General features: G+C 39.4%; 1 protein-coding gene across 1 annotated transcript in view; it reads left to right on the top strand.

Annotated features, from left to right (window-relative positions):
* The window catches only part of ASB7 (ankyrin repeat and SOCS box containing 7), a 49,795-nt gene that overhangs the window by 18,281 nt on the left and 17,020 nt on the right, over nt 1–14,494 (top strand). Inside the window, exon 5 of the mRNA XM_002749069.7 lies at nt 9,241–9,846. Within this exon, the coding sequence (XP_002749115.1) occupies nt 9,241–9,846 (606 nt within the window). The remainder of the gene's footprint in view (nt 1–9,240; nt 9,847–14,494) is intronic.

Genomic DNA, 14,494 nt, shown 5'->3' with positions numbered 1-14,494 from the left:
TGCAGGGGATTGGTTCCAGAACCATGCCCCTAGTATATCAAAACCACATATGCTCGGGTTCCTGACAGAAGATGGCATAGTATTTGCATATAACCTACACATACCTTTCTGTATACTTTAAAGCCATCTTTAAGTTGCCTGTAATACCTAGCACACTGTAAATGCTATGCAAGTAGTTGCTATACTGGATTGTTTTTAACCGTTGTATTTTTGTTGTATTATTTCTAATTTTGAATTGAATTGTTTTTCATCTGCGGTTGGTTGACTCTCTGCTGGGGAACACATGGATATGGAGGGCTGACAGTAGAACATTGGCCTGTGCATAGAAGTGATACTTTGCTGCTTTACTTTCAAGCATCCTGCATCAAAATGATGACAACTTAGGGTTTTACAGTGGTCTAAAAATATTTGAATTTTGAAGCACAAATGGGATACATATAATAGCACCTCGGTACAGATCCTGGTGGTCTTTTGGGCCAGTTTAGTGTACTTTTAGAATCGTAATGAAACAGTCTCTATTATAAGGGTGGAAATTGTAACAAACTCATTATCTTTATTTTCCAATTTTGAGTCTTCTAAAAATTTCAAGACCATGCTGGACATTTCAAGAAAATAACATGAAGAGACCATGTCGTAGTGCGTTTATTCATCTTCAGATTCAGTGTTTCTGCAAATTGGCCTGAGAGCTCTTAGATAAAGCTCTAGAATTTAAGTCTGTAAAAAATTTCCAGAGAAATCTGAGAAAACCTCCCGATAAAGTAGGTAAAATCCTTTTGGTGAAACACATGAAAATAAGTAAGAGATAAGGGGGTAATCAAATTCAAGGAAGAAAGACGAAAACAGTTTTTGGCTTTTCAAAAATGAAAGATTTTGCGAATGATAATTCCAAATGTGGTGAAACTGGCACATTGATGGAAATTTGTGAGAGTACATTGGGAAAGCAGTTTAGTAGTATGTATTGAAGCCTTAAAAACAATAGCTTCTCTTGCCAATATAGATTTTATATTAACTCTAGTCATTTGAAATAAGTATAATTAATGATTAGATTAAATAAAATTCTTTTAACATGACCAGAGGAAGCAGTCTTAAAATCTGGAAATATTTTCTGTATAAAAGTTTCACCTTTCTGAATATCATGATTTACTGGAAAAAAAAGCCTGCCTTTCATTGTATATAATTTTCCAAATGTAGGCGTTCTCAATGCCCAAATATAGAGAAACAGTTAAGTAATTAGAGTATGATTAGAGCTATAACTTTTTCAAAATGTGTAGAAGAAAAGCTGAGTCTGTCATCAATGTTGACAGTAATTATTACAAATGCTGTTCTTTTACCTTTGGTTAGTTTTACCACAGGCAGTATACATACATTTTTGTTGTCATTTCATCTTTAAAAAAAAAATAGAAGACAATAATGATGAAACTAAATTCTTGTTGGGCTTATAACATAAAAGACGAAGTATATGACAGTAATTGCACAGAGATGGAAACGGTTTCTGTATACTTCTAGAATCCAGTTAATCCCAGAGTAAAAACAGGAATGAAATAATAAAGAGAATAGTTGAAATCAGTAAAGTTGAAAATGGGCAAATGATAGTGAAGATAGAACTAAAAGACAAAGGATTCTTTGAAAAGATTAATAAAATTGATGAATCTCTGTCTAAAATGGTGGGTGGAGGGGACAAGAGAAAAGATACATAACCAATGTCAAGAGTGGAAGAGAGATTCCTGTAGTACTGGAAATCCTAGCCAGAGCAATCAAGCAAGAGGAAGGAATAAACGGGATTCAGACTGGAAAAGAGGAAGTCAAATTGTCTCTCTTTGCTAATGATGTAATCTTATATCTAGAAAAACCTAAAGACTTTATTAAAAGAAGAACTCTTAGATCTGATAAATCAGTACAGTTTTAGGTTACAAAATTAACATAGAAAACTCAGTAGCATTTCTATATACCAATAATGAAACAGGCAAAAAAGAAAGCATGAAGGCATTCTCATATATAATAGTTATCAAAAAAAAAACTCCAACAACCTAGGAATAAATTTAGCCAAGAAGATGAGAGATCTCTACAAGGAAACAAAGCACTGATGAAACAAATTGAAGAGGACACAAACAAATGGAAAGACATCCCATGCTCATGGATTAGAAGAATTAATATTGTTAAAATGACTCTTCTGTCCAAGGCAATCTGTAGATTCAATGCAATTTCTATCAGAATACCAAGGTCACTTTTTGCAAAATTAGAAAAAACAATCCTAAAATTCATGCTTTTAGGATTGAGCCCAAATAGCTGAAGCAATCCTGAGCAAAAGGGACAAAGCTGGAGGCATCACACTACCTGACTTCAAAGTATATTACAAGGCTCTAGTAACCAAAACAGCATGGTATTGACCTAAAAACAGACACAGACCAATGGAACAGAGAATTTAGAAATCTACATATTTATAGCAAACTGATTTTCGACAAAGATAACAGGAACATACAGTGGGGAAAGGACACCCTCTTCAGGTAAGTGTTGCTGGGAAAACTGGATATCCGTATGCAAAAGAATAAAACTGGACCCCTGTCTCTTATCATATGGAAAACACAAGATGGATTAAAGCCATAAATACAAGACCTGGAACCCTAAATCTACTGGAAGAAAACAGGGAAAACACTTCAGGACATTGGTTTAGTCAGAGATTTTATTGCTAAGACTTCAGAAACACAGACAACTAAAGCATAGGCAAATGGGACTATATTTTAGAAACTGAAAAACCTCTATACAGTAACAGGAACAATTAATAGAGTGAAGAAACAACCTGCTGAATGGGAGAAAATGTTGGCAAACTATTCATCTGACGAGGGACTTTGTAATATCCAGAATGGAAGGAACTCAACAGTAAAAACAACAAACAATCTCATTAAAAAGTGGGCAGACCAAGCCTGGGGGCTCACGCCTGTAATCCCAGCACTTTGGGAGGCTGAGGCAGGTGGATCACATGAGGCCAGGAGTTTGAGACCAGCCTGGCCAACATAGTGAAACCCCATCTCTACTAAAAATACAAAAACTAGCTGGGCCCACGTGGTGGTGAGTACCTGTAAATCTAGCTAGTTGGGAGGCTGAGGCAGGAGAATAACTTGAACCCGGGAGGCAGAGGTTGCAGTGAGCTGAGATTGCACCACTGCCCTCCAGCCTGGGCAACAAGAGTGAAAGTCTGTCTCAAAAAAGACACAAATAGACATTTCTCAAAAGAAGGCATGCAGATGGCCAGCAGGTATGTGAAAAAGTGCTCAACATCATTAATCAGCAGGGAAATGCAAATCAAAACCACAATGAGATACCTTATCCCAGTTATGATGGCTACTATTAAAAAAAAAACAGATGCCAATGAAGATGCAGAGAAAAGAAAACTCTTAATGCACTGTTGGTGGGACTGTCAATTCGTACAACCACTGTCTATGGACATTTCTCAAACAAAAAATAAAAATAGCATATAATCCAGCTGTCCTACTATTGAGTATCCAAAGGAAAAGAGATCATTGTATCAAAGAAATACCTGCACTTGCGCGTCTACAGCAGCACTGTTCACAGTAGCAAAGATTTGGAATCGACCCAAACGTTCATCATGAGAGAGAGAGAGAGAGAGAGAGAGAGAGAGAGAGAGAGAGAGAGAGGGAGATATATATATATATATATATATATATATAATGTGTATGTATATTATATATGTATAATATATTATGTATATAATATATTATTATAATATATATATATATATATACACACACACATTACTATTTGGCCATAAAAATTGAAATCATGTCATTTGCAGCCACATAGATGACTGGAGGTCATTATGTGAGGTGAAATAAGTCGAGCACAGAAAGAAAAATACCACATTCTCACTCATGGGAGCTAAAAAAGTTGACCTCTGGGGAGTAGAGAATAGAATGATAGATAACAGAGGCTGGGAAGGGTGTGTTGGTGGTAGGAGGAGATGAAGAGGTTGGTTAATGAGTACCATTGTTAAAAGAAAGATTTTAACAGAGTAGGGTGGCTACAGTTAGCAACAATGTGTTATGTATCTCAGAGTAGCTGCAAGAGAAGACTTGAAATGTTTCCAGCTCATAGAAATGATCAATGCCCAAGGTAATGATGGGTAATGAAAATACCCTGACTTGATCGTTACATTCTGTGCATATAATAAAGACTCACGTATACCCAATAAACATGTAAAATACTGCATACCAATAAAAAATTTTAAGAAGAATGGAAAGGGGTATGTCACTACAGATCCTCTAGACATCAAAAAGGTAATAAGGAGTGAAATGGGCACCTTCGTGCCATTAGGAGAAATGGACAGATTCCCTGATGCACATTGCTAAAACTGGCCCAAGGAAAAAATAGATTAATAGCCTTATATCAGTTTAAGAAATTTAGTTCATAACTAAAACTTTTCGCCGAGAAAACTTTAGGCCCAGCTGGCTTCTCATTGAATTCTTTCAAATATTAACGGACATAAATAAGAATTCTACACAAAGTTTTTGGCACAGGAGAGAACCCTTCCAAGCTTGTATGAGGCTTGTGTTGCCTTGATACAAACCAAACAGAAGCTATGGAAGCAAACTGTAGCCCAATGTTGTTCTCTACAACAGATGCAAAAATTATTAACAAAATATAGGCAAATCCAGTCTACTGGTATATAAAAAAAGGATATTCCATTAAACCCAAGTAGTATTTATTCCAGGAATACAAGATTTGTTTAACATCTGAAAATCAATAGCCTGAGTAATTTATCATCTCAGAATAAAACATAAATACCAAATAACCATTTTAGTAGATTCAGAAAATGAGATAGTTAGTCTTAAATACATTTATGAGAAAGAAGGGGAACCAGAAGCAGAAGGTGATTTCCAAAGCAGTGAAAAGCCACAGCTTCGTGGGTGGTGAACTACTTAATTCTTTCCTTCTAAGATCAGGAATCAAGGGAAGGGTCATTCAGCATTCTGCTGTGGGCTCTAACCAGCGGAATCAGGGCAAAGCAGTAATCAAGAGTCGTGAATTGGAAAGGAAGAAGTCAGACTGTCTTTATCTGCGGAGAACATAATTGTGCATGTAGACCCTGGTAAGAAGACTACAAGTGTGTACTAGAACCGAAGTTGATTTTGGATAGATTGTAGAATACACAAGTCAGTGTACAAAAATCAATTTTATTTCCAATTGTAGTTGTCATTTGGAAAATGGAATTTTAGCTCATAATAGCAACAGAGTTTAAAATATTTAAGAATAAATTTAACAAAAAGTATGTATGACGTGTACACTGAAAACTACAAGACATTGCTAAAGGGAATTAGAGAAGATCTAAATAAATAGAGAACACTCATGGCTATGGTTTGGAAAAATCAGTAATATTTAGATCATTTTGGAGAGGTTGCCATCCTTAGAGCCAGTGGAGTTCTAATGAAAATTCCAGCAGTCTTGTTTGAAGAATTGACAAGCCAATTCTAAAATTCATTATCCCAAATATTAATAATTTTAAAGTAGGCTGGAGAACTGAAGCTACTCTAGTGTTAAGTCAAAGCTTACTATCAGCTCCAGTCATCAAGACAGTGTGGGATTGGTATACAGAGGAACTTACAGATCAATGGAACAAAACAGATTTCAGAACTAGACCTACACTCACGGTGAATTGATTTTCAGAAGTGACACCAGGGTAAATCATTAAAAGTCTTTTTAACACACTGTGCTGGAACAAGTAGATATCTTTGTGGAAAGTACTGAACCTTGAACTTACCTTATACCACACACAAAAATAATAATGGTCCATTCATCTAAACGTAAGAGTTAAAAGTGCAAAATTCCTAGAAGAAAACAGAAAATTTTTGTGACATTGCATTGGGCAAAGATTTTTTAAAGTGAAATACAAAACCACAAACTGTAAAGTAAATGATAATGGGTTTCATCCGAATTAAAAGTTTTGCTCTTCAAAACACGATACAGAAAATGAAAAGGCAAGCAACAAACTAGGAGAAAATATTTACCAAAAAAATCTGACCAAAGGCTTGAAGCACAATATACACAGAATTTTTGTATAACTCATCAGTGAGGAGACAACCAATAAAAATGGGTAAAGGATGTGAACAGACAATTCACAAAACAAAGTATATGAATAAGCTCAGGATAAGTAGTTAACAGGAAAGTAGAAATTAAAAGCATCATAAGCCACGATTTTACTCTCTCTAGAATGAGAGAAATTAAAATTACTGATGATACCAAGATGGAGAACAATTTGAACTCATCCATTGCTGGTGAGAATGTAAAATGGTATAGCCACTTACAAAAGTTTAATGTGCATTTAACATATGACTCAGCAATTCTCTCCTAGGTATTTAACCCAAGTGAAATGAAAACACACATTCTGTCTCTCTGTCTCTCTTTTTCTCTCTCATATGTGAATTCATGATAGCATTATTTAAATAGCCTCAAATTGGTAATAAATGTCCATCTTCTCATGAATGGATTAAAAAATTATGCATCTATAGTATACAGTACTATCAAATACAAAAGAACAAACTGTTGATACAACATGGGAGTATTTCAGAAACGTCATGCAAAGTGAAGCAAGTCAAACGCAAAAATCTACATATGATTTCATTAATACTAATTTTCAGATAAAGCAAAACTAATTGTTGACTAGTGTTTTGCCTGGGACCTGGAGTCTGGGAAGGGTTAAAGAGAGATGAAGGAACTTTTTGAGATGATGGAATGCTGTATATTTTAAATAGGGTGGTGAGTGATATGCCTGTACACAATTATCAGAGCTCATCAATCTGTACACTTACAGCGAGTGCATTTTATTTTACCTCAGTAAAGCTGTTGGAAAAAAAATCCCCTCATATTCATAGGGAATGTTTATTCGCTTCTGTTTATATACATTAAATTTTTTTTCCATTAAATTTAAATGAACTTGTCGAGATTATGCTGCTGTTGGTTGAAATAAGTTCCACCTGGGGAGAAAATGTTTGATAAGGGAACAAAGTACTAAGTTTGGTGGGGTTGCTGTTTTAGATATGAAATGTTTAGGGAAGGCTTTTCTTTTTAGTGAAAAGACATTTGAGTGGATACAGATGACGTGAGCTCAATTAACGTTTTCTTTGCACGTGTCTTGTATGTTTCTTACTGAATTTCTGTCAAGGTGCCTTACAAATGAGATATTTTTCTTACCTTATTTCATGGGCTAATAATCTTTAAATGACATTTCGTTTGCATTTGCATTTGCTTTCTAATCTCTCATTCAGTTTTAACAGAGACTGAACCGATCATTGCTGTGTGTGTTAATCTCTGTTTTTCCTTGGCTCAGAGTAGTATCAAAATGTACATAGAACCTAGAAGAGACCTCAGATGTCAACCAGAGATACAAGTGTAATGTTTTGTAACTTTTAATTTTACCATCAAATAGAACAAGTATAGGGTGCAATTAAGGATGCTGACTGGCTCCTTTAAAGCGCCCCTGCCCCCCCCCCAACGTGGCTGGGAGAAGTGAAAAGAAGGTATTGTTACATTTCACTTGCAGAGGAAGAGGGAATGTCTGCAAGCAGTTGATTGACCAGGTAGAGATTAGAAATGATCTTTGGCAAGATTTTTTTGTTTCATTTGAGTGGGAGGGGAATCTTTCAGATTTCATGCTTGACTCAGAACTTTTGGTAAGTGATGCATCTGCAACAGGCTTGAGTGACTTGAGGGCTCAGCAAGTATCTGTCCAATGGAAACATTAGTAGCTCATGCTCATGCCTTGCCAGTAGATGGCAGCAAAATGCTTTGTTAAAATGTTCTTGCCCTACTTATTTAAGTCATATAGTAAATAGGTACTGTGTGTTTTTCTTTCAGTTCAGACCAAGGGAGATATGATGTCCTTATTTCCTCTAAATAGATAAAACTAATGCTACCATCGTGTATTGTCACTTTACAGTAAATGTTTTTAGAAATCTACATGACATGACTTACCTAAAAAAAAAATCTTACTTTGTATAGGTTTTGTTAGCAACTTCTTCACGGAAATCCTCACTCTCCACAGCATTATTATTTTACATTAGCTTTCTGCCTCATAGATTTTTCTAAGAGAACCATCTGTCATAATATATTCTATACCTAAATAACATTTATTCAATACATGAGTTTTTACTCACCTGTGGAGGGTGTGTGTGTGTGTGTGTGTGTGTGTGTGTATGTATGTATGTATGTATGTAAGTAAAACAATGATTTTTTTTTTCTTTTATTAACAAACCAAAAATTAAGGGTGACTTTGACAAGAAGAGAGCATTTTAATCCTGGGTAGTTAGGTCTGATCAATTTATCTTGTACACAGAATCGCTCACTTCCAGGAGGTTCCCTGCATTCTTGTCCCTCTTCTGCCTCCAGCCAGGGACGCCATGGGGTGAATGCTATCAAGAGCCAACCTTTGGCTTTAATGAAAGATATGAGGCCAGTGACAAAAGTCTGTGACTTGAGTCACATAACAGATAAACTATTACAGTTGTTTTTCCTTCCCCAGAGATCAATTAGGAGAGGTTTTTGGAACTGTTTTAGAAAATAATATTTATACAATGCTGAGGTTTCTTCCAATTATTCACATAATGCATTGCTTAATTCTTATAAACTGCAAAGTTCATGTAAAACTAAGAATTCAGAATAGACTTCTGTCTTATGAAAAAACAATTTATCAAGAATTCTGAGATGCTTTGGAATTTGTACAGACCACAGAAAAACTTTTTTCTTATTACTTAATTTACCCTAAAACAACGCAGTGTGCCAGACCATAGTGCATCTGTAATTTAGAGCAGCAGATGTTGCTACACATGCTTCTCTTTAAGACCAAGAAGAGGCACAAGAGAAAATACAACAAAAAGTTCAGAACAGAAGAGAAACTTGAAACAGTGCAGAGATGAAGGAGCTGAGTGGCCAAGGCAGTTGGTTAAAGGGCCAAGAGAGGGGATGTTGTGATCTGAACCCCATGTTTTTGTGTATATCTTTTTAAACACTTTGTCTTCCTCCTTTCATTAACCCAGACGTGATAACATTCTACAAAATTTATTTTCCTTTAAAACTAGACCTGAATTAAATGGAGGGAAAATGTACTTGGTGTTTATTGCAGTGTTTGGCTGCTTCACATTTTATATGAGCATTGGCCTCAGTTTACTGTGCCATGGTGCGTTTGTTGTTTTGTCTTAGATGCTAATACTTTCATTTTGGTTTTAACTCCAGCTGATCCCACAGTTAAAGACTTAATTGGAGGCTTCACGGCTCTTCATTATGCAGCCATGCATGGCCGGGCTCGCATCGCACGCTTGATGTTAGAATCTGAATACAGGAGCGACATCATTAATGCAAAAAGCAACGACGGCTGGACTCCCCTCCATGTGGCTGCCCACTACGGCAGGGACTCATTTGTCCGGCTTCTCCTGGAGTTCAAGGCTGAGGTTGACCCACTCAGTGATAAAGGTACCACACCACTTCAGCTCGCCATTATCCGAGAGAGGTCAAGCTGTGTGAAAATCCTCCTGGACCACAATGCCAACATCGACATTCAGAATGGATTCCTGCTGCGATACGCCGTGATCAAAAGCAATCACTCTTACTGCCGAATGTTCCTTCAGAGAGGGGCAGACACAAACTTGGGTCGCTTAGAAGACGGACAGACCCCTTTGCACTTATCTGCCCTTAGGGATGATGTGCTGTGTGCACGGATGTTATATAATTATGGAGCAGACACGAACACAAGGAACTATGAAGGACAGACCCCGTTGGCTGTTTCAATAAGTATTTCTGGAAGTGGTCGACCGTGTTTGGATTTCTTACAAGAAGTCACAAGTATGTAATATAATTATTACTTTATTGCATTTTAAAAATCTGCATCTTCTGAGGAGCTTAATGTGTTTTTGCAACTTAAGATGACTAGATATTAAGCATTCCTATAAGCCCTGCTTGGTAAGCAATGCCTCATTCTTCTGAAATAAAAAAAAAAACTGTATCACAACATTTCATAAAAATTCACTTGTGTTTCTGAATGTAAGGGGTAGACAGTAAGAGTGAGGGAAGAAATGGAGAGGGGCAGACAGGAGAATTTTTTAAATGAACAAAGATCTGTGTTAGAGCAAGACAGTTCCTGTTGGTCATAAGGATAATCTTAACTGGCTTCCGTGGACTTCAAGTTGAGGAGTTAGAGGGAGAATTTGGATTTTAGATTCCTTAGCTGTGAAAATATCGTAGAATTTGTGCTTTATTGCTAAGTTGTTCACGTTTTAGTTGTGGCTTTTCTGCTTCCTGGGAACCCACATGGAATGAATGGCGGTGGTACTGTTTACTTAGGTATACTGCTAGTGGGAGTTCAGGATGCTGGAAGCTATTGTAAGGAAGTATTTGCTAGCAGTGGGAAGTTTGGCACCACTGTCCCTCGACCACATGGCTTCCATTGTATTTGAACGTTTTTTTGTGTGGGTGCTTTTTTTTAAAGCCTGGAAGTGTCTGACCCATTTTGCGTAGTAACACCTGTCTTAGTTGTTTCTCTGATGGGGCATCCGTTTGTGTGGACTTAGCCTCCCTCTCTTGTCAAGCTTCCATGTGACCAGTTGAATGTGTGTCTCATGCTTAATGTCCAACAAGAAGCTAAAATCTACAAACAAAATTGATTGTGCTGTCTGCTGAACTTCATGAATTCCTTTTTCCTCGCTGGTTTTGAAGCTTTGGTCATTATCGTGGAAGAAGACATATTAACATCTGGGGTAGCAGGTACTAGAGGACAAGGGCTTTACCTGACCTACTTGTAAATAACCCACTCTATCCCTTGGAGCTGAACTTTGGGGTCAAATTTGTTTAATGAAGAAACAAAATGTAATTTGAATTTTGCGGCTTCATAATGGAAGAAAAGATGAAATTAGTATTGTGTATATATTCAGACTAAAGCATGAGAAGAAATCTCACTACTTAGTCTACTCAGTGCTGGTCAGTACAAGTCTCTGTAATGTTGGAAATGGTCTCGCTTTGCTGTCCAGTGTAGTAGCCACTGGTCCCATGTAGCTGTTGAGCACCTATTATGTGACCGATGCCACGGAGGAACTGAAATTTTAATTTGATTTCATTGCGACTTAATTTTAAATGGCAAGTGCCTGGTGACTCCTTTGTTGGCGCACACAGATCTGCCTGCCTCGGGAGAGGAATCTGGGGCTGACTGGTGGGTGTTCACTGCAGAAAGCTTCTGAGACATAGGAAGGAGCCTAAGATGGGAGGTGTGATGTCTGCAGTGCTGCAGCTCCTGGTTGCCTTGTTTCTGTTGTTCTTTTAACTTCTACGCTGGAGACTCGGTTACAGTGAGTGTGGCTGCCCTGAGGAAGGCGTGTTATATACTCACATAAATGCCTCAGCCCCTTTTGTTAAGTAGTTTGTTCAGTGCTTAATGGCGTAGACCAGAGCTGGACTGCAAGAGCCTTGGCTCTCACTCTGCCACATGTGAGCTGTGACCTTGGGCAGGTCACCTGATCTCTCTGTGCCTTAGTGTCCTCACCTTCAAATTCAGATAATACAGGCTTGTTATGAGGCTCAAATGAGTTCATATTTATAATACACTTAGCACTTAAAATATGCCAGGCACTGTTCTTTGTGTTTTTCAAGACAAAGTATGTAACTAATAAAGTGAGGGTGGATTAACAGCAAGGACTGGCTTGCTACCCACAGAGCAAATCTTCAGATTCATATTCAACTCAAGCCTCCCATTTTCAACCCTGTATACAACTGTTTAGAGTCAGTATGTGGAGGCATGCAGCCAGGTGGCTGAGAGGAGCCCCTGGGCGGGACAAGCACGTGGGCAGCACCCTGTGTCCCCAAGCCCTCAGAGCTGCCCCCAGCAGTGCTATTGGACAACGGGAATGTTGAGTTCAAGGCTCACATGCGCTTTAACATTTGAGCTGATAGAAACATCAATGGGGACTGCCTCTGTCTGTGCTTAAGTTCTCCACTGCACATGGAGCAGCGCTGAGCACCTTGGAGGTCCTGTTAGCCCTGGCAGGTTGGCTGACTGTGCACAACGAGGGGTAGGGACTGAAGAGACATACGGACTGCATTCCTGAGTGCAGGGCCCTCTGCCCTTTTTTTTTTTTTTCCCTTTGAGATGGAGTCTCACTCCGTCGCCCAGGCTGGAGTGCAGTGGTTTGATTTCAGCTCACTGCAACCGCCGCCTCCCTGGTTCAAGTGATCTCCTGCCTCAGCCTCTTGAGTAGCTGAGATTACAGGTGCATGCCACCATGCCCAACTAATTTTTGTGTTTTTAGTTCAGATGGGGTTTCACAGTGTTAGCCAGGCTGGTCTCGATCTTCTGACCTCGTGATCTACCCACCTGGGCCTCCCAAACTGCTGGGATTACAGGTGTGAGCCACCGTGGCCAGCCCCACTTTGTCTTTTAAGGCTGCAATTATCTTCAGGTACCTCAACATAATTTATTACTTTTTGGCTCTCCGGTGGTGTTTCCTGCAAAAAGCAAGTTTGGTGTTTCTGCTTCACCTGTGTGTTCTTTGGTTCTAAATAGGTTTTCTTTTCTTGGTAAACAATACGGGCTAGAAGGAGCAACTGTGGCTGATGCTCTTGACTGAGCTTTCTCATGAGAAGCAGCTTGAAAGAAGGTTGGTTAGTTCAGGGAGCATCAAATCAAACCTGAGAGCTCCTTCTAGCCCCTGCGCTCTGTGAGCACCATGGCCCCAGGCATCATGCTGTTGGCTTATGATCTGAGACCTCAAGACTGCCGAGGTGTTAGGACAGCAGAGGGGCCACGTGGTGATCTTTATTCAGGGCCATTTCACTGTTCATTGCACTGTTTTGACTCGAAGCGACCAAAAACAATTGTAATCCTAGAATTTGAAAACTACTCTGGCCTTTTGGGAGAATTGCCATAAAAACCGATAGTGCAGATAAACAGCGCGCGCTATGGCCTGCTAATAAGGTAGCCTCTGCTGGGGCCGCGTTGGTGCTGAGTAGGGGGAGACCATGAAGAGCTGCCGCTGCTTTTCCCTGCAGCCAGCCTGCTGTCTGGCATTCAGACCTCAGAACTTCCACCTTCCAGGAAGGCGGGAGCACAGCGAGGCCCGTCCATGGAGGAGCCACTTCTCTATGCCCAAGAACGATAAACACAGCTAAGGGGAGCCAGAGCACCTGCCTGAATGAGCATCACCTCTGGAAGGAAAGCTGTGTCCTGCTTAGAAGCCAGTTTTTATTTTTTTACCTGTAGCCAAAAAAGAAAAAGAATGGAATGAATAAACTAAAGAGAGAACAGTGAAGGTGTGACTGACGTCAAGTAGAAATGGTGGTGTCGGCCGGGCGCCTTGGCTCACGCCTGTAATCCTAGCACTTTGGGAGGCCGAGGTGGGCAGATCACCTGAGGTCAGAAGTTCGAGACCATCGTGGCTAACACAGTGAAAACCCCAAAAATATAAAAAACTAGCCAGGCATCGTGGTTTGTGCCTGCAGTCCCATCTACTTAGGAGGCTGAGGCAGGAGATCGCTTGAACCTGGGAGGCGGAGGTTGCAGTGAGCCAAGATAGTGCCACTGTACTCCAGCCATGGCAATAGAGTGAGACTCCGTCTAAAAAAAAAAAAAATTAGCCGGGGTTGGTGGCAGGCACCTGTAATTCCAGCTACTTGGGAGGCTGAGGCAGGAGAATCGCTTGAACCCAGGAGGCAGAGGTTGCAGTGAGCCGAGATTGTGCTACTGCACTCCAGCTTGGGTGACAAGAGCAAAACTCCATCTCACACACACAAAAAAGGAAATGGTAGTGAGGACAGACAGCAGTGGACATTCTGGAGGTAAACAGCCCTTTGTGCCTGGTCTAGGAGTAGGGTGAAGCAAGTGAGGTGGCCAGGGCACAAAACTTGGGAAGCCGTCATTCTCAGGCTCGTGCACACGAAGTGGAATGACGTGTACGTAGTGATTACACACACACCACACCAGAACTAAGAGGGTCCCGGAGGCTTGGGCACCTGAAGAGCAGAAGGTTGTGGGAATGTCTGCCCAGTTCAAAAGAGAAACTTAACGTTTATGCACAAGAAAAGGGCGGCACAAGAAAATGAGGTCCAGTACTGTAACTTGGAAAAAGATTGTTCCTCAGCTTGAGGAGTAAATAATAACACCCACCCTGAACAATCAGAGAGTGATTTAGTGATTTTTTTTCTTATATTCTTGCTCATAGTATAAACTCTTGTAGTCAATGTATGGACCAAGGAGTTATTGGGAATATGAACTCTTTTAGAAAGAGAGATTTCCTGAGAAAGCTGAACCTCGGGCAGTGACTTGCAGGAACATTTAATGATATACATATGCACAGATACACACACATAGAAAAATGAGGCTTTAATGATCTGCACAACTGGAATTTTGTTCAAAGAGAAGTAAGAGAGAACATATATTTTTGGGGAAAACCCCACCTTAGAATGCTTAAGCACAAATTATAGACTTGGCAAGGTAAGTACTGTTCTC

This window comes from Callithrix jacchus, chromosome 6 (assembly GCF_049354715.1).
Source record: "Callithrix jacchus isolate 240 chromosome 6, calJac240_pri, whole genome shotgun sequence".
Classification (NCBI taxonomy): Eukaryota; Metazoa; Chordata; class Mammalia; order Primates; family Cebidae; genus Callithrix; species Callithrix jacchus.
The sequence above is the reverse complement of the archived record's forward strand: the minus strand, read 5'-3'. Positions and strand labels throughout refer to the sequence as shown.